Source organism: Cottoperca gobio, chromosome 13 (genome assembly GCF_900634415.1).
Source record: "Cottoperca gobio chromosome 13, fCotGob3.1, whole genome shotgun sequence".
Lineage (NCBI taxonomy): Eukaryota > Metazoa > Chordata > Actinopteri > Perciformes > Bovichtidae > Cottoperca > Cottoperca gobio.
In genome coordinates this window covers 7491477-7513116 of record NC_041367.1, presented here as the reverse complement: position 1 = coordinate 7513116, position 21640 = coordinate 7491477, and the positions used below count along the sequence as shown (strand labels likewise).

The 21640-nt window shown below is 42.8% G+C and overlaps 1 protein-coding gene across 1 annotated transcript in view; it reads right to left on the bottom strand.

The window, feature by feature from the left end:
- Nucleotides 1–19547, bottom strand: part of clpb (ClpB family mitochondrial disaggregase) — a 30638-nt gene extending 11091 nt beyond the window's left edge. Inside the window, exons 1-7 of the mRNA XM_029446293.1 lie at nucleotides 18553–19547; nucleotides 18325–18376; nucleotides 14371–14457; nucleotides 7954–8057; nucleotides 6414–6542; nucleotides 1688–1785; nucleotides 374–488 (exon numbers count right to left, since the gene is read on the bottom strand). Of these exons, the coding sequence (XP_029302153.1) occupies nucleotides 374–488; nucleotides 1688–1785; nucleotides 6414–6542; nucleotides 7954–8057; nucleotides 14371–14457; nucleotides 18325–18376; nucleotides 18553–19000 (1033 nt within the window). The 5' untranslated portion in view covers nucleotides 19001–19547. The remainder of the gene's footprint in view (nucleotides 1–373; nucleotides 489–1687; nucleotides 1786–6413; nucleotides 6543–7953; nucleotides 8058–14370; nucleotides 14458–18324; nucleotides 18377–18552) is intronic.
- Between the last annotated feature and the right edge of the window lie 2093 nt (nucleotides 19548–21640).

Sequence of the window (21640 nt, the reverse complement as noted above, 5' to 3'; positions counted from 1 at the left end):
AGAATAGAGGAGGAGGGGTAGTGGGGTCTGTAGTATGTCTCCTCTGTAATCGTGTTAACTGGCGGCTCCAAGCCTGGCCTCTTCAGCTGTCACACACACAAACACACACACATGCACAAAGCACCTGTGTATGCCTGACAGACAGCTCATTCATCACAATTAACCAATTACAGCCTCCGCCGGTCTGTCTGAACCCGCCTACTGTGGGAGGGAAGGGAGGACAGAAAGAGAGCAAAACAGAAACATGCGGAAAAGAGAGATTGAAAAGAAAGAAAGAACAACTAAAAGAGAAACCGTGTGGAAACAAGGCTTCGGCTTTAAAGCATGTATTTATTACGTGTTATTTCTGCGTGTTTCGTGAGTGTGTGTCTACCTGAGGCCACAATATTGATGGCCCCCTCCTGTCCGATGATATGCTCCTTCAGCCTCCTCTCCAGGGGGAACCTCCGCCTCTCCGCCGCCTCCCGCCGAGCCTGCACCTCCTGGAACTAGATGGAGGTAAAGAAGAGGAACATACAGGAAACAGATGAGACAGTCCATGAATCAGGTAGTGAAAGAAAATCAAGTCAAGGGAAGAACACAAGGACACTGAAGAGTTTGGAAGTCGGCCCCTCTTTACTCCTCTTCTTTACCACCCTTTCCAGTTTCACAGATCATCCCCACTACAAAGACACGGACACATGAAAAGAGTGAACACACACTTAGACTGTAAGCATCTAACGCAGAAACCCTTCTAGAGGCAACAGTCTCTCTACTACTCCCTTTACTCCCTACCTCCAACACACTATCTCTCTGAACTTTGCCTTCATTTCTTTGATTTGATCTCTTTTTCCCCCTCTCTTCCTCTGCCCAAATCTTCTTCCACCCCTTTTATTCTCAGGCTTCCCCCCCCCCCCCCCAGTTTCTCTCCCTCAGTGTTCCTCGCAGCCACCCCATGACTCATCCATCCTCTCCTCTTTGTGTCCTCAGACTCCAGGTTTGCACCCTGCAGTGGAAGCAGGCTGTTTATTCTCTCTCTCCATCTTGCTTAGCTCTGGCCTGCTGTCAAGCGGCTAGATAACTACGGGGTAACTCAAGTTTTATTTAGGAAAACAGCTGACCCCACCTCAACTACTCTACACCTGTGAAATACCAAGAGCTGAGCACGTCTGCTGGAGTCCCTGCAGTCAGCTGATCCTATAGCACGAAGCAGTTGAAACTCAAAGATTGGTCAGTTCCCAATTTCAAATCATATTTTAACGATCAGAAAAATACCAATCTAAGAAAATATATATTTATATGATATTTTAAGACATTTGAATGCTGCTTGTTTGTGCGTTGCAGGTTATATCTAGTCTCATATAACAATATCTATATAAAGTTAATATATAATCCAAGTGTTTATAGCGTTCAGCACGTTTTTAACCCCAGTTAACCTCTACCAGCTTCCACGACTCCAATACTCAATAGCACCTGTCACTCAGTCAGCACTGACACAGACCTCCTGAGGAGTGTGTGTCTGTGCGCATGAAGGCAAGTAAATGACACAGATGTCTGCTGATTGAATAGTGCCGAGTCATTCAGACACAGGCCACAGGAAACGACTACAGTATCGAAACATTAGCGTGCATGGAAACTAATGTTTTAATTGCGTGCACATTCTGCACAGCTTGTACGTAAGAACAAAATGAAGAGTGCTGTGTCATACCTTGCCCTCAAACTCCTGCAGTACGGTGTTCAATTCTCCCTCCTTAGCATACGCACGTGCTGTGTGTCCCAAACCATTGGTCTGCAGGGGGTTGGCACCTGTATGCAAGCATTCAACACAAAAAGAAAAACACAAATATACAGGTCATATATTAGAAAACTAAATGTAACAACATGACTGACAACATCATTTCTGTTTAGAGAAATGCTGTTATTTTTTTAATGCAAGTACTACAAGAATATGCACACACCACCTCAGCAGGGGGGTCAAAACGTTGATGGAGAGAGTGAGGTTAGGGGTGGGAGGTCACATGTGTTCAGGGGTCACTGAGACTGACTGCAGTGAAGCAGGACGGCGATGCAATGACCCTGCAGGGGGTTTCATATCTGCAATGCGTGCCAATAACACACACTTTGACCCCTCCACCCGCGCAGCAACACCCTGGATTATTATCGAATCCACACACACACACACTGCAGGTTGTTGCAGGTTGGGGGCCATTGAGGCATACAAGCACACACACTTCACACAGCAGGAAGAGTCAAACGGATCTTTAAAGCGTTGGAGTATCAATGAGGAGGAAACATAATGTCACAGCAGCACAAGTGAAGTGTGCCAGGACTTGTCAGCGAGGGTGGTTAGCAGTGCCTTCTGCCCCGACCTGTGCCACCACGCCCAACCCCGAGTCACAATCACACACGTGCCTCCACATGAACAAGTGAATGTTCCATCACATCAGCTACACAAAAGACTGAATGAAAACGCAATAAATAAACTCTACAGTAGGTTATCGACACGTACACACCTCCAGGCTGTGGCTTCAAATCTCAAGACTTTCCTGGTAACAACCAAAATGCGTCCATAGCACGAACTATCAAAGACTGATGAAATGAATCTTTGTTTTATGATCAAAAAGTAAAATAAGTAACATTTAAAAAGACTCATCTGGGTCTGAGGTCTTAGTATAAGTCAAACAGCTTAAGAGTCGAGAACCAAGGTTTGCGTTCTTGTTACATTTGATCCGGTTAGTTTTGAGTGAAGTGTCTGAATGTTTGACTCTAGCTAACAAAACCATGGTTACGTTTAAATCTGAAGCAAGACAGCCTCTTTCTGTCGGATCAAGGCCGTTTGGTCCGGACTGTGGTCTAGGGGAGGTTACACACCTGCAATTTAGGAGGTAGGTGTGAAAGGGCCCTTAAGACACCAATGAGGGGAGGAAGCATAGGAGAAATCTGTGTAAACTCATTGCAGTGACATGACATGGGCAACTTAGACGATTAGTCAGCAGGGAGGGAAGTAAGTCACTGATGCATTTCACAATATTCCTTGAAGATATAAAATGTAGGTCTAACAAGAGTATATTAAGGTCCCTTTTAATGAGGACAGATGTTTGTACCAAATCTGAAAATGATGCACAAAACCACATTAGTGACCAATGTAGTGAATGTACAGGATGTTGAATGGTGCATTAAGAAGCAGATGACCCATCTAAAGTCTTGCTGAGTGAGCTACACTGTAAGACTGTAACAGTGTAAGTAATCATTACAGGTGCCGGTTGTTCCTATTGTTCTGAGCACCGACCGCAGAGACTAATAATCACTGTGATGATTATCGATAAACGCCTAAATTTTGTTACCTGCTCACAAAGCTATCGATCCCGACAACAATACACCACTAACCCCCCCCCCCCCCCATCCACCCAAAACATGAGGGAGGAAAGCAATAAAGTACACACGCGCACACACACACACACACACACACACACACTGGACATAATAAATAGCATCATTTAGGGCTTTAATATCAGGCCAACCCTCTGGGCCATAGCACTTTATAACAGGATCAACACTAACGACACTCACACAAACAGACACACACACCCCAGCTGAACATTCTCACACACACACACACACACACACACACACACACAATCCCTTCATTAGGAGTGCTTTAGTTATGCCTATTAGGAGACCCCTCCTCTTTCCTATTTCCTCCTCCCTCTCTTTCACTGCAGCTGGTGGGAGAGAGCCCCTGCTGGTCTTTGTGCAAATGTCTGCGCGTGTGTGTGTGTGTGTGTGTGTGTGTGTGTGTCCCCTTGTATCTGTACTGTATTGTGTGTGTCTGTGAGCATGTGTGTCTCTTCTGACCTCCTACCACCTACAGAGCCGTCCATTACCGAGTGCCTGTGGCCACGGGCCTGATGTGGAGCCTGGGGAGAATCTACACAGCCTCCGCAGGAAGGGTGAGGGACTATGGGGTGTGGGACTGTGGGGTGCGGGACTGTGGGGTGAGGGAGTGTGGGGCGAGGGGAGGCCCGAGGGTGGGTCTGGAGACTGTGATGGATGGAGATGCGAGTCGAGGGCCGGCTAAGGCCAAGAGAGCAAACCCACGGCTGGCAGAGTAACATGGACGCAAACAAGCACAAGGGAAATAACAAGGTATAAGATACACACACACACATTGTGCACATATATGAAGGGAAGATGACGCACAGTCAGAGGACGGACACACACACACACACGCACACACCCCCAAATCCACATAAATGTCCTGAAGCTGTGGCAGTTTATACGATTCTTTGTTATGATGTAAAACAAGATGATAGGAGGCTACAAAGAGGGAATGGGTTAAAGAAAAAAGACGGCACAAATCACATAAGCTTTGCCAAGAACAATCAAATGCATTAAAAACTTGTATCAAAGTCTTTAACTATGCACCCGCTCACACAGAATCACACATGCACATGGACAGTAACGCGTTGGTGATGTCATGATTGTTATTGGCCGTGATGGTGGCGCCAAACCGGCAACAACCCAGCCGGGAGAGCAAAAACCCACCGCGTCTTTAATCAGATTGACTTAAAACAAATGCCCCTGCTTTGTGAAATTTCTTACCTTTTTAATTCAAAAATGCGTCTGCAGAACATTTGATCGAGTTAGACGAAGTGATTTGTTTAAGCGTACAGAGTGCTTACTGACGCAGGGGTGAGACGGGAGAGACGGGAGAGACAGGCAGACAGAGCCTTTGGATGCACCATCCATCATAAACATAAACAAGACATTAATACTATATTGTGTGTGTGTGTGTGTGTGTGTGTGTGTGACTGTGTGTTTAGTGACGGTGGTTGGGGTGTTTGATCCAAAAAATGCTTTTAGATGAAAAAAAATATCAGCCTAAAAAAGCAACAACTACAAATGTACCCCCCCAAGTTAGGATTCAAAAACATATCAAACATATCAAAAGGATAAAAGCATACATGAATATATGAATATTTTAATAAATAAGATGGAGACTTGAGTGCACAAGCACACTCACAAAAGACATATACACATACACCTACACACTCACAAAGACACACATACACACACATCCTGTGATTGTGGAGTTACCCCAAGGGCATGTTCTGTGCGGGGGTCACAGTTCAACTAGGCCTAGCTTGTTTAAGAGCTGCTCGCCTGGAAACAGAGGGGGATATTCTGCCCCGAGGGTCTGAGAGAGTGTGTGTGTGTGTGTGTGCCCGTGTCCGTGGAGCTGAGTCAACGACAGGTGCGAGTGTAATGGGGGTGAATGGAGAGGGGGTATGAACAAGTGATCAATTTCAAATGAGCTTTGTAATACTGTTTATATTACTCGGGGGTGGAAGTGTTAAGATGATGATACATGGAAAGCTTTTTAAGGCTGATGGAGACGATACTGCCTACAGCTCGGAGGGCAGAATGAGAACCATTTAGTTTAGATAGCAAAGATTAAAGTAAGGAGCCTGACATGTGTCGCGATAAAACGGGTACCCTTAAATAAGTCATTTGTTTCCTCAAATTAATAAAATGCACTTAAGAATAAGTAATTCTTGGACATTAATTAACAATACAGAAACAATCGAATCCCATTAAAGCAGGACGACGAAGAAAACACAAGCCGGTGTGTATGCAAGCTCAAAATAAAACTATATGAACGCCAAGAGGCCATTGTTGTTTTTACAAAAGCACGCAGAACCAGAAACTAATACTAGGTGGGAAAACATGCAACATGGGTTCATGGGAGCATTATCGAATGTGCCATTTCTTTCTGTCTTCTTACAGAAATGCTCAGGAGGAAATGGGCGGTGCCTGAATGTTTACTTCTACACATAACAGTTCAAATGTAAAGGATCTCTAAATGGCACACACACAAGTACAACAAGTTCTTGATCTATTAACACATTCCCACCAAAATATGTCAAGTAACAAACAAGTAAACATACAGGACTGAAAACATAACCTCCTTAGTATTAAACGAGCAAAGTAACGGTCAATTAAATATAGATTAAACATTATGGTGCCGCCTAACAACAGATGAAGACATTGGATAATATAATCGAGTTCTGTCAGTGTGTTTTAGCTGAGACTGACGGAGTTCAGGTGACAGCTGCATTTGTTTTGTTTTGCAGTTTTCCCACACGAGGGACGGACTTGGTCTTTCTTCCTCCCTTTCTCTGACGATGAAGCACCTCAATAGAATACAATTAAATGAGAAACATGAGCCAGAGCAAAGTCAAGAACACTGATCCTACTTTCATACCTCGGCTAAAGAAATTCACGACTAAAGGTTGGTGAAAAAACAGGGTCCATGCCAGAAAATCAACTCATCATACATAAAACTATGTATAATGTAGATATCTAGACCCTCAGAGGTCCCTCAAGGTCTCATACAGTGAGGTGTGGGATGGTTGTGTTGGGGTGTAACGTACCAGCCTCCAGCAGCATGCGCACAGTGCGTGGGTCATCAGCCAGTGTGGCGTAGTGAAGCGCCGTGCAACCACGAAAGCCAGCCCTGCTGCTGAGCCTGCTGCTGAACTCATCCTCTCTGGACACAAGAACTGTAGGGACACGAACGATTAGAAGAAAAGATTGCTTTTTAGTTTTTGTGCAGAACATGCATTGGTTGACAGAAAATAAAGACACACAAAAAGCCTGCTGGGAACATTTGTAAGATTTCTTTTTTTAACTGAATTTCAGATTTGAGCACGTTAAGACTTAAGTTCCTCTTCGTGGAGCCGAGAAGAGGAGTATGATGAATTAACAAACAACTTTAACTGGAAATGTTGTAATAACTTTCTTTAATCTATTCACAGTCAATGGTGAAGTGTGACTGTGATAACACTGCAGACTACAAAATTGTCTTTCCTGTTTCCAGCTTTGGAAGAGTTGTTCATTTTCACAGATTTAGGCTCAACTGTCCGACATGATAGTCATAATGCGAGTTGTGTTTTAGGGTCTCCTTTGCTTTGCTCCTTACTAATAATAGAGATAGTCTATCATTTTCTCCTTACTTCTCTTTTTCATAAGAGCACTCATCTCGTGCCACTCCTCCATCATCCATTTTTTTTCCCGCCTCCTTCCTCTCTTCCTCTGCATCCATCAATTCCTTTCATCACTTGCACCCTCTTCCTCCCTCCCCTCTCCTTCTATCCCAATAACTTTGTCTCATCCATTTCCCGACTTCCTCGCCTCTCCCTTCCTCATCATCCCACCCATTTCCTTCAATCCCTCCCTCCCTCCCTCTATCACCCCTTCAAACATCCGCATCTTCTTCCTTCTCCTCCATCTTTAACCTCTCCCTCACTCCATCCGTCTCCAGCTGCTCCCTACCTTCTTCTCTTACCCTCGCTTTCTTTCACTGCCTTCCTCCTTTTTTATTTTCCCCTTCCTTCATCAGTCTTTCCCTTTCCTCCATCCATCCCACTCCTCTTCTCCATCTCTCCGACAGTCTCTCTCTGCAGTGTCTGTGAGTGTGTGTGTGTGTGTCTGTGAGTGTGTGTGTGTGTGTGTGCGAGAGAGATAGGGCGGGATAATCATAGCTAACCCAATAAAGCGTCGCACAGGCCCCCCTAGCCCATCCATCAGCTTGCGTCTGGGAAACGCTTCCCCACGCTACGCCGGCCCCACGTGGACCAAAACCTGACAGCCATATAAATGTCTGCAATATACATATCCCATATAAATATGTCTGCAGAAACCCAACACAGACTGGGGGGTATAGTGTGTGTGTGTGTGTGTGTGTGTGTGTGTGTGTGTGTGTGCGCCCCATCTCGTCTGTGTGTGCAGTTTGGAAGAAAAACAAATAAAACACACACTACTTGTCACAGAACATGTATAATAAATAATACGGAAGAAATGAAACATGTACATATATGCAAATTATAATGTCTCATAATATCTGGTTCAACACTTAGGATTCATATTTGTAATATAGCAACCACACACACACAAACGTGATTTTTTTTTCACCTTCTAGTGAGTGGATGCCTTTCTCCCGTGAGGTGTCGTAAACGTTGTTAAAGTGATCTCCGACGTTTGGGTCGGCACCGGCTTGGAGCAGAACCTTCACCACGCTGGAAAACAACAAAAGACACAGAGACACGTGTAATAATCCGGCACAGAGACCAAGTCTTTCCACAGTAAGCAGTGCTGGCTGCAAATACAGAATCATTAAAGATCAAGTCTACGGATATGGATAGAATCTTCTATCCCAAAATATGGACATTTATATTGTTACACACACACACACACACACAATACATCTTGATATAGCACATTTCCTGGGAATTCAATTAAGAAACTGTTTATACATGAAGTATCTGAGGGTTTGCCGTTTTTGGTGAATCCAGTGAATTAAAAACAAATGAAAGTTCTTCATCACATTTATGCAAAAATATTGTAAATGCGATAAAGTCATAAAGCAACTTTCTCATTTACAGTGCCCACAATGGGCTAATACAAGCAAAGATATTAAAGGGATAGATACCTCGTAAAATCCTCTCACAGTTTGTATTGTCGAATAGCCCAACCCTAATCAAGACTTAATCCTTCCTAAAACACACATGCAAGCTGAATATGTGGCACGGTTACAGGAAGTAGGGTGCAGACTGGATGTAGGACGAGGACGTGCTTCCTTCATGTCGTCAAACACGGCCGTGACCCTTTAACAAAGTTTCTCCGTCCTCACAGCTTGTAAACAAACACGCTGTATGCAGATGTAAATATCCGATTCCTCAATTGACTCAGACTCTTCCACCTGATTGACTTCCATTTCTAGTCCGTCCCGTTACAGTGGATGCACCCCAATGGCCGCTTCTCTCCTTCACTACACAGTCGTCTGCTTTGTAACATGTACATATGTGTACATTGAAGGGGCAAGGGTCGGGCTGGTATCCGGCGTCGTTTTTTTTTGTTGTTGTGTGTAGCCCTTCATTGGAGCGTACCGCCTTATAGAACAAACACGAGTACCTCGGCAACACCACTCACTGTGACCCAACGGACATTCCAGGTACCGTCTCTCCGTCTACAGAACACACACACACACACACACACACACACACACACACACACACACACACACACACACACACACACACACACACACACACACACACACACACACACACACACACACACACACACACACACACACACACACACACACACACACACACACACTACCTTTTACCACCATGAACGTGTGCATTGGCTTTGACATTGAGACACAGACATGCACATGAATACACACAAATACTAGTCAGCTAGTCTGCGCCCACTGAGGCGATGGCCGAAACATGAACCCTGCCAGTTCGCTGCTGGCTGCCATTAAACCTGTGACTATGTAATGCAGCCTGGGAGGGAGTGATGGATCATTTTCAGCTAAATGGTTATGGCAAGGGGCCTGAGAGGGTTTAAATGGAGCAAAATGATTATTCATAAGAGGATGAGGTGCACCCTTTCTTTAGAGCAACTACACTTGACCATGTAACCGGATACAGCTTCCCTTTAGGATGAGCTCTGCTCTTAACAATGAGTATTGACAGGAGATATGACCTCAGGAATTATGGAGTCACTTCACATTCAACTCTGATTTGGTTGCAACTTTTTGCAATTTTTATTTTCACCAAAAGATGAATCTGCAATTTATTTTTGAGATTAATTTCTCATAAAATGTGAAAAATGCCAAATGTCATTTCCCAGAGCCTGAGGTGTGTGTGTGTGTGTGTGTGTGTGTGTGTGTGTGTGTGTGTGTGTGTGTGTGTGTGTGTGTGTGTGTGTGTGTCAAAACAAAACAGTCTAAACCTAAAGATACTAAATCTACTATAAGATATGATAAAGAAAAGCATCAAATCTTCCCTTTTATGAAACTGGAACTAGTAAATGTCTGGCATTTTTGCTTTAAAAGAATTATGAAAATTGTCGGCGAATAACCAAAATTCTCAGTACCTAATTTATAAAATAATGGTTTCAGCTCTAAATGGAATCTCGTACCACCGTCTGTTTATTGATGCCAGTATAGGCTCAAAAAATCACAGTACAGTTCATCATCCAGACACATGATTCCAGTCCATCAGTTAAATAAAAACAGAATGAGACACAATTTCCTCTCATCTCCACGAACATAATTCAAATCTGGGCAGACTTTGGTAGTTTGTGTCGACACCACAGAACATGTTCCTGTGGGAGAGCGAGGCTGAGAACAGGCCGGCCAGGTCTTTGTGTCTGACCTTGCTGAGGGGGAATAAAGGACTATCGGGGGGTCCCCTTTTGTTACTGTATCACTGTGGCTGGGGGCGGCAGGGGGGCCGTGACCCACAGAGGGCTCTCCTCTCACCCTTGCAAGCACTTCTACAAACACATCGGTGCATCCTCCGAGACACATACAGACACACACACAAACTCAAACTATGGCTGGTCACACGAGGCTGGGCAGGACTGTGTGTGAAGAAATGAGATGGTCTGAAAAGGGTTAATGGCATCAGAAAGGTAAACACGAAGGGATAAAGAGAGGAAGACTGCAGAGGAGGAGGAGGAGGAGGAGGAGGAGGAGGAGGAGGAGGAGGAGGAGTGGATGAAAGGAGGGAAGTGCAGCTAGAAAGATGAAAGAGGAAGATTTAATTATACAGGATAGTGCTAAAACTAATGAGCTTTTGAAAACAGTTGATAGTTTCACTAATCAACTGATGATCAAGTGGCTAACTTTATTTGGGACATCTTGGAGGAGAGTTGCAGCACTAATTTGAGGCCAAACTGAAGGCATGCAGAGGTTAATTAGGTTAAACTCCCATTTTAAAGGAGTGGGCCAAAAGTTGAAATTACAGACTTCCTAATACAATCTTACAAGTACGGAAACAATGTTATCTGTAAATTACAACAATATTTGACTTGATATTTGATTTTTTTTAGCTAAACTGAGACTAAATGTGTGTCAGTGAAATAATGTAGCTGCTGAATTAACACCCTGTCTCCACACTTCTTACCAGGCTCGTGTCCATCGTCTCGACTCTCTGTGGCCGTCTTAGTGTCAGCATTATGTTGAAATACAACATCCTCGAGTCTGCTCTTCCTCCATGCTTTGTCATCTTTGTTGATGTTAGTTTTATTTTTTGTAATTCTTTTTAAAATGACATTTAAGTCAGCGTCTTGCTTGTGAACAACCGATGCTTGAAACTCAGAGCCGTTAGTCGTCGTCCCCCCGGCTATACCACGTATGGAAAGCTTGAAATAATGACCGCCATTCCCTCAACAACGGTGCTGAGGCTGGTGGATTTAACCTTCCAGCTCGTGCCGAGGTTTTCCAGCAGGTGACTGGTGTTAGTTTCCCATCCTGCCCTGGAGGGAAGACAGGAAATGGACACTTCCGTCTGTCCCGTGCTATAATAATAGACACCTGAGCTGAACTGACCATCCATGTCTCGGACCACCTGGCCCAGACGCTGGACCTCACTTGACCTCATCTCACCTGGGGTCAGATAGATGCCAGGAAGAGAGGTTCACTGCACTTGTTTTTACTTCAGCGAAATAACCTGATTGGTCAAGATGGATCTTTATTAAAAAAGTGTTTTCTTTTATACATAGGTTCTTCCTCTGTTGGTCTTCCTGAAGATTCTTTCTGTTATTCTTGATCTAAGGGTCTAAGGACAGAGGCTGTACAGATTGTGAAGCCCCTCGAGGCAAATTTGTGATATTGGCCGATTACAAGTAAAACTGACTAGACCTTGCCATGCTGCCGACTTAGCTTGATGTGTTTTTACCCATACCTATTGAAGAAAGTCATCATATATAGTATATTAAAATGTAATGTAGCCAACAGAACAATAACAGCTTGTACAATATAACTATAATTCTCCAAAGACCGATCAACTTTGAAGCTCTTAAGAAGCCTAATTATTAAATTGAACCCACTTAACCCCCTGTCACTATTTCTGTTAAATTGGCTGCAAAGTGAAGTTCATGTCCAACAAGCTTTTACTCTTTAATCATTGCATTGTTGCTACTGTATGTAGCTGTGAATGGCTGCTTACCATCACAATCGTGTTGTATCGTGACCCAATGATGAGAATATTTTACGAGGACCTCTCTCTGATATTCACCACTATTCAATCCAGCTAATCCCGCTCCCAAACCCATAATCCCACTCCACATTTAAACTATTCTCCTCTCTCTATCCCCAACGAGCCACTCATCCTCTCCTTCCATCGGCCTTCCGCTTTCCCTCGTTTCGTCCCTCTGCCTCCCATCGAGTCACTCGGCCGACAGGTCGGAACGGTCAACAGGCGTTACACTCGGCTGAGCGCTCATTGTGCACGTGAAAGCAGCAAGGGAGGGATGGAGGGAGAGAAAGAGAGATGGAGATGGGTATTGTGTGTTAAAGAGTGCAAATAGTGGGCCAGGCCCTGCGCCTCCCTGATTTAGCCCCACATCAAAGCTAAGCAAACACACGCCTCCCCCCCCCCCCCCCCATGTCTCACCCTCAATTCTTACACACAGCCCTCTACTCCACCCCTGATTCTCTCACACAGCCGCACCTCGACCCCTGAACACCAGAGAGGCTGCCTGGTGGACGCCACAGCTTCCTCTGAAACAGCACTGTGGTGAAATCTTCTGTCTCCAGAAACACCGTTATCACTTCTGGTCCAGGAAAATATAAATACAGTGCGAGGGAGGGGTGAAGTTATTCAACAATAAAATCCATGCTGACATTCTAGCTACAGGCTAGACCTTGTTCGTGAGTAATGTTCTCTGTGTTTTCACTTAACGGCTGCAAATAAAGTTGTGTGTGACTGAGTAATAGGCAGTTGGCCTGTAAGATATTTGGTATAAACTCCCCTCGTCTGTGTGTTTTTGTGTGTGCGTGCATTCACACCTGCGTCCTCACTTGTGTGTGTTGTTATGAGCATGTGTGTGTGTGTGTGTGTGTTTGTGAGACATGTGTGACTGATGTGTGTGAACCGATGTTCTGTCTTCCCTGCAGCAGTGACGGCTCACTGGGGGGTTGGAAGACGGGATTAAACACAGAGGAGTGTCACTGCCTCGCTGAGTTATAGCACTCATAACACACACACACACACACACACACACACACACACACACGACAGTGCAGAGGCACATACACATGAACGGTGCGTACAGACACAAACACACACATACAACCAAATTTGTATCCAAAAACACATTACACATACATCAATATGTTACACACCAACAATCACTCAGCACACGTCATGTAAATATAAAGACGTACTGTAGCTCCAACATCACCACAAAGTGGAATAATCAAAGCACATGATCGTATTCGTCTCTGACAATGACCGGACATGTGTGCAATTAACAATTATTTTCATTTAAAACATTTTTACGATTAATTATTGTTTATAAAAAGGTCAGAACAATGTATGACAGACTACAAATATCTTTTTTTTTTGCCAAAATCTAAAAGAATATCCAATTTACGATCATGTAGAAGCAGCAAATTCTCACATTTAAGGAGCTAAAACCAGCCAACGGTTGGCTTTGTTTTCTTGATTAATGACTTGAACTATCAACCGATTACCAAAATTATTGTCAATTATATATATATATAAATAAAAAAGTAGATATATATATATATATATATATATATATATATATATATATATATATATATATATATATATATATATATATATATATATATAAGTTGAAAGTTAATTGACAATCATTTTGGTAATCGGTCGGAGTATTTGAACACATTATTATAAAATAAAGTAAATAAAAAATCTAAAATGAAGACACATTTTACGCTCCAATGCAGAAACATAACATTATTTGTATTTCTTCTCCAACAAAGTGTCTAAATCACACTCAGTTCTAAACCTAAAAGGAGAAATGTTTCAGTGGCATCTTACAAACGTAAGGAGGGAGCAACTATAACCCATGGATTTGAAATTCGCTATATTCATAGTCAAATTTCACATTACGCTTCTCACGGGCACATGAGGCCTTAAACAAAAAAAAAAGTGACCACACAGTCCTGATGAAAAAAAAAAGCCCTGTAAATTGGATTTGGCCCGGCCTTAACCTCGGCCCCTCTCTGTGCTGTGTGTGTTCTGGGGGCCAGGAGGCTAATTTAATTTGTAGGACAGAGAGATGGGGGAACGGGGAAAGACCGTCTGTCAGTCTGAAAGTCGCACTTTGCACTTCTGAAGACCTACTGTAACAACTAGAGCGGGGACATGGATGACATATGCTCACACACTAACTCATGCAGACAGCTGCGCGATACCAAAACACTACATTACTGTTACACACGCTCACCAGGGAGGGCGTCTCAGAACTTTAAAACACATGATGTGTTCAGTGGGTTTAGTTTCTATGAAACACACACACACACACACACACACAGACCTGTGCTGTCGGTTCATGGCAGCCACCATGAGAGCGGTCCAACCTAGACGGTGGAGGTGGTTTGGGTCGACCCCCTCTTTTACCAGCCTGATGGGGAAAAGAAACAAAACATTAACCCATCACCATGAACATCAACATATAGTGGAGGGCAGGGACATCACAATAATGATGTTATCGACTTATCGTAGGATATATGGACATGACCTTGATCATTTTTGCTGAGCTCGATATTCCCCGTCGTGTTTACATGCGTGTTTGTTTACACAAGACTGTCGCCAACATTTTAGTCGACACGATGCCAGAATGAACGGAGGGCAGCGAGTCCAGTTTAGTTAATGTTTTGGTTGTGTGGTTTTATTTAGTTAGGATATTCTTTTTTTAATTTGTTATTCATGTTTAAATTCTAATGTTGGACTATTCTTAAGAATTAAAAGTTAATTTTTCTTTGAAAGACTATTTAAATTATTACACTATTATATTATAAAAGGCATAAAATGACAATAATATAGTTTATTGCAATTATTTCTGGGGCTATATATCGTCTGACAAAAGAAGTTATCGTGACGGGCCTATAGAAGGTGTTGTTTAGCATCTTAACACAAAGATTATATTGATGATAGAATAAAGATTTCTTCATACTTAAAAAGGAAGAATGCACAAATGTGAAAATAAGAGATATGGCTGACCAGCTGTGTGTGTGTGACTGTATCAAAGACCTGCCTTGTTAGACATGCCAGCATGAAACCAGCCCATCTCTCTCACACACACACACACACACACACACACACACACACACACACACACACACACACACACACACACACACACACACACACACACACACACACACACACACACACACACACACACACACACACACACACACACACACACACACACCTTGACCAGTTAATGTGTCTGTGTGTGTGTAAGCCAGGTGTGTGTTCAGTTTTCTGCCTGAGGGTATGACATCAGGTACTGGAGTGGCACAGTCCTTATAAAGTGTGTGTGTGTGTAAGTGATCCGTCTGTCGTCTCATGTGCTGCGCAGGCAGACAGTGTGTGTGTTTACAGTCAACACAGTGGCCTCTGTATGGTCTGCACTCAGCTCTGAAGCTCTCTGGCTCTGTTTTCACTGCTTGGTCTGCATGCAGTATCAAGGTTTGGGTAAAGAATCTGGCTCACCACTACACATCCAAGCTTTTCAGGGTGCAGTACTTGTTTAAGTTAAAGGTGACGTTAAAGATGGGACATTGTAGTAAACCGGAGATCTTGCATTTTACAAATACATGGCAGAATTAGGAGGAAACAGCATTTTAGATGCACTGTGCTCAATGAGGAGGGAACGGAGCTGCCATCTCTACAAACAGAGGTGAAACTATGCTTACAATTTTGCCATTTTAAGTGTTTGACTGAAGTATCTGGCAACCCTGTCCTTCAATAAAACTTAAAATATTGTCCAGCAAATGTTGCCTTCCACTGTGGCAGGGAAAAACTGCAGAGTGTCAACAATGTATGTAAATCATGCAATGAAACCAGACCTTAAGATTGGGTTTACCAACCTAAAAACTATCTTCAATGTTGGTTTTACTGTGAGCTACAGGATCACAGCGACAAGATGCGTTTTCATAAGCTAGGCTGCAATACAACTGGAAGGGGGGATATCAACTCATTGAACTTCTTCAAATCTTCAAATACAAGATTCGATTCAATACAAGCACAAGATATAAACTAAAAGAAGCTTCAATCCCTAGAATGTCAGCAGTCTCAGTATCAGCCTACATGAACCCTTCTCAGTGGAATCTGCTGTTCATGATAAAGCCTGGGTCTCACAGAAAATCCACTTTATATGCACCTTCGGGTGTTAAATGATATCTGAAGATTATATAATGATTCAGTTGTAGCACATCTGCTTTTATAGTCGGTGTGAAAACGAGACGTCTATCCTCTCCACTGCCTCTCAGCAGACACACCCTGACACTCTACCACTTCTAGAAACTGAACCAAAGCACTTAACACATCTGTGACCTGCTGACTGGCCGACTGTCTCACTGCACTCTCACCTACACCATCTGCCACATGGGCACAGGTAACCCAAGCCTGCAAATGGAGACACACATGGAGACACACATGTACGCTGTGCTCATATACAGTACACTGATACAAATACTCAACAACACACACTAGCACTTAACACACATTAATATGATTATTGCCCAAAGGTGAGCAGCACGACTGCTCCAACCATCCACCACTATGAAGAGTGGTGTGTTTGTCTTTACTTTATGTAACCAACTAATCTGTGATCTGTCAAATAATAATAATAATAATCTTATTTTCTGCAATAATCCAATATCAAATGGAACAATCTCATTGGCTTTTTGTTGAGGGAACCAGGGCGATGCTAACGTTGGCCTACAAAAATATGTCATCCCTGCGGCACTCTATTGTGTCACAAGCAGAACTTCCACAGCACATTTAGGACCATGACCCTGTGACTACAGTGTGTTGACTTCCGTCTCTTTTCATAGTTACTCAAGATTTTGTAATGCAATATTAAATCAGCAGAACATATGGGACCAAGAAGTACTTTAAAAACCTAACGTGCTTTTTCTTGGGTGGCTCTGGTTGACTGTCTCCGAGTGTGCAGGGGAATTTAAACAGACTCAAGAGTAAGAGGCATTTTAATCTGCGAGTTAGAAAAGATAAGTAAAAGGTAATGTAAAGTGAAATATATATATTATAAATATATCTTAAAAGCTTCAAATCAGAGGGAGGAATACAAATCAAGGCACACTGTTGGAATGGAGGTCTGAGTGGCTGAGTGTGACATCCATCCCAAACACACGTTTACACATACAGACGCGCCTCTTCTTCCACCTGGTGGTGATTGGTGGGACTGCACCTACGAGTGTTTTCATACCTGCACATGATCCTGGCTGCTCTAGAAACAAACTGGCCTGAGCAGATGATCTGTGATTTATACAAAGCTATGAGATCTGAAAAACACTAAATATCAGAAGATGATGGATCACTTAGAAAAGCAGCAAGTGGAAAAAAAAAAGTCAAAAGATCTAACGGGAAAAGAAACACGCTCCACTTTCTACTAACCAGAGCCCATTCGAGTCCAGGCTGAGATAGATACAATTAGGCATCACAGTATTTCTGCCTCAACGCCTTGAAATGTATACTACTATAATACTAAAATGAGTGGAAGGAGTTATGGTTTCTGACACAATAGATATGATTGACATTTAAATTTAGCACAGACAAAAATAAAGTATAAATTTAACAATTACAATAACCAAAATCCAAGTCATATGACGTTACATCAATATCACAAAGCTTTGCTGATTCACAGCTGATTTTAACAAACAAAGAAATAAGAGATAACGGGACATACAGTATCTTTATAAATTTGAGCTGAACAACAACAAATCCACCAGGTACTTTCTCCTCTTAAGCAGGAACAGAGTCAAAACTACAGCTCCACTTCCGCCATTAATTTCAGAAAATGTACATCAACCAATATTCATAATTCTTAATTAGGGTGTCTAGAAATTGAGTTTGGTCCAAAGCCTCCCAAATGACAGGTTCAGGTCAAAACTGTTTGCAAATAATTTCCTTTTCATACAGTCCAATGCCATCATGACAAATTAAAAGTAGTATTTTCTGTTTTCTGGCATCTATTAAAATGCAAAAATGGCCATGCCACATAATTTATGTAATGTCTACAACAACCTTACTACACTTAGTAGCCTCCTTGTATCATGTGGTTGACAATGAAGAGAGCCAACGATGCGTCTCCATGCTATGATGCTGAGATGTGCGAGGTGTTGTGGTGTATGCAGGTCTGTGAAATATGTTCTTTTAAGCATATGTATTCGGTATAAAAGTAGGACAAACATTGCATACTATGGACACAAGAAGAGTCAGAGTGTGTGTGTGTGTGTACCTGGCCACATCTTCAGAGTTATTGGTCCTCGCTGCCTCCAGAAGAGAATCACCTTGTTAGTGCAAAAACAGATACAAAACAACGTTAAACAAGAAGAATACAGAACATGTAAGCACATTAAGGATGTGTCGGTATTGTTTTTAAGCCGAAACCAATTCCCCAATATTTTCTTAACTCACACATTGACCAGTATTATACTTTTGTTAATGTGTCTGTCTGTGTATCTACCTTTGTTATCAGAATCTTTCTTCAGGCAGAAGGCCATGGCTGCAGCAGACAGCACACCGACAGAAGCCACTCCTGTCCGGCTGGCTCCTCCACCTGTCCCCCGACCTTCACCTCCGCCGCTCTCCTCCCAGTAGTGGTTGTTGTTGCGCCCTCTGCTGGCCAGAGCCGCCCACGAGTTGCGGCGGTTCTCCAGGTTGGACAGCCATCTAGGGGCGAGATGGTGGTACTGCACCGATGGATTCACACTGGTAACAGTGGTCTCCTCAGCTAAAATTCCCGTCCTGGAGACCCTGGAGGTGGACACTATGGGGTTGCGGTTGTTCTCTGCAGGTTTCTCGCGGATGCCCTGGCGTGCAGCACCGCTTGCGCTGGTCTGGAGCACGCGGCTGCACGGTGACAGGCTGCGCGACCTTCGCGCAATGAGCCTGGTGGGAACAGATGATAACATGGCGATGAACTCACCGAAAACGAAGCGGGGGATGAAACCCTTACTCTGGCAGTAACTCCAGAGGGAACCGAACACCCTACCGGCCGGGACACCGCGTTAATTCCGATGTAACAGCTGTTATACCTCAATTTTCAAGCAGCTACTTTCAACCATCGAGACGACAACAACCGTTTCACCTCATCGTAGCGTGGATGTCACCGGAACGTGCGGTGCATTCTGGGAAGTGGTGTTTTACTGGAAGCTTCTATGTCCGGTCAGGTGTCTGTTGCATACTTCCGTGTTCGCTTAAATCAAGTTAAACTGCAGTGAGGTGCACGAGACAGATTTAGAAAAGCGAACTACTCCCATTTACCACATTAAGAAAGAATGTTGGCATAATAAGCTCGCTGTTGATCCTCCTAATGTTGCCAAGCGCTAACGATTGCTTGTCACGTGTGTCAAATACCCGCTTGATTTACAGGATAGCTTTACTGCGTTGGTTATTCAGTACAACATAGTACAATACAGCTGTTGATGCTGTTCGGCAGTTTTCCAAATAGGAGCTGATGCCACAGTTTTTCTTTTGGTTTCCCATTGCGAGCCTATTTACTGTAGGCCTATTGGACAGGACATATTTCTGGTGCTTTCGTACATCCTGTAGTATACAGAGGACCTGAGAATAACAGCACTGACATGTGATGGCACAAGCAGTCGTTTTGTCAGTGTACTTGTCATTTGATAAGTTCATCATGGCCGCCAGATGGCATCAAAGCTCAGTGCTGCTGTATAGTAGGCTACACAGGCCATTGCAGGCCCATGTCATCATCTTCAGCAAATGTCTTCAGTTTGGGACATACTATTAAAAATAGTTGGAAAATCGTTTATTCTCATCAGCAAACACAAGCACAACACAATTCTAGACTGGATGAACAAAGCTTTAAAAGTTGTAAATGTAAACATTGCAACACTATAACTGTAATCACATGCACATTTACCTAGGTTAATTTTCTCAATGGGGCACTCTGCTTTGCTTGCATTGCTATATAAAAGTGATATATAATCTAATCATTACTTTTTCTATCACTAGTGTGCCTTTTATCTTATTTAAAAAGGTCTGTCTTTCGCAATATCCCTCTCTTTCATCTGTTCACTTTTGTTTAGAATCATGTATGTTGAGAAGGAAATAAATGATTAGTGCATGCCAAGTGTCACTCTTCTCCCCAATGCGAACGCAATGTGGGTTATTGTTTGTACGTGATCTGCATTGTTGTGAAAGCAAAAGAGAGAACAGATGATATAAAGTTACATCATTGTGGAAAACCTGATAGACTTGAAATGATGTCAATGGTATAGTATCAGGAAACACACACGCACACACACACACACACACACACACACACACACACACACACACACCTGCATATAAAAGTGCCCATACTCACACACAAAAGATGTTCCCTCAACTGTCAGAAACATACAAAGTATTACACATTCAAATTCCATTTGACACTAAAATCAAAATATATATACAAAGATACAACCAAACTATATAAATGTAAAATGTGTGTCCAATAATTCCAGATTTCAATTCTTATTCTTGAAATACAATCAAAGCCAAACAATTCTGACATATACAAGAGTGGGCTGCAATTTATTAGACGGGTATGCTGTGCGCTGGCAAAAGGCTTACTGTGGCTCACCAGACATGAATCATAGAGGACTTCATGCTCTGCCGTCATAAATCCACTGGCACCTTTTACCGGCAATCCCATCTAAATGTCAGTGTGGGTTTGCTATTGTATACACCTGACAACACATCCATTATCTCCAACAAACACAGCTGAAGTTATCCACATCAACCTGTCGATATGTTTCCAAAGCCTTTTTTGAACATATCTTTATGCATCCATTATGTCTTCATCACATATACACAGATTATACATTTATATACCCCACACTCACTATAACTCTCTTTCCCCTAACACAGTCCTTCCGAAATGGTACAGCACAGCGGTCTTCGTTCACAAGCATGGTGGGATATCACAAGTGAAGGAAAAAACAACAAACATTAAACATAATATTACTTTAAACCACTTTACATATTGTTTTGCTTTCTCAATATATATTACCAACCAGAATCATCAGAGCACTCTTGTTTCCTTATTGTTCCAAAATGAATCAGATTCACTGATCTTTTACACAGCAGACATTTTGACTCAAATCACAGGTGGAATTAATAACAATAACCATCGCTCTGTTGTAGGATTCATTGCAATGTATGTTAATGATTACACCGGTGTTTGACAGGTAGCAATGTCTGCTGTGGAAATAGTCTATTTAACTCAAGTTTCACTCCACATATTTCCCACATGGTCATGGATGAGCCTCCTCCAGTTTGGAATCCACTGTTTTAGACATACATTGTGGGATATTTAAAGTTTTGATAAAGAAAATGTGATGCTATATTAACCTGGTGATAAAGGTTTCCTCTCACTACCCTGTGAGGTCAGAGGTCAGGGTCAGCAATGGGAAACATGGAGCTATTACAGGGTTTTATTCACCCTGTTTATTTAAAAGACAGTTTCAATAAAAGAACATAAAAAAGCTGTAATGCTCCTGTGCAAAGAGAGAGAGTAAAGTCCATGCTTTGCAGAAAGGCAT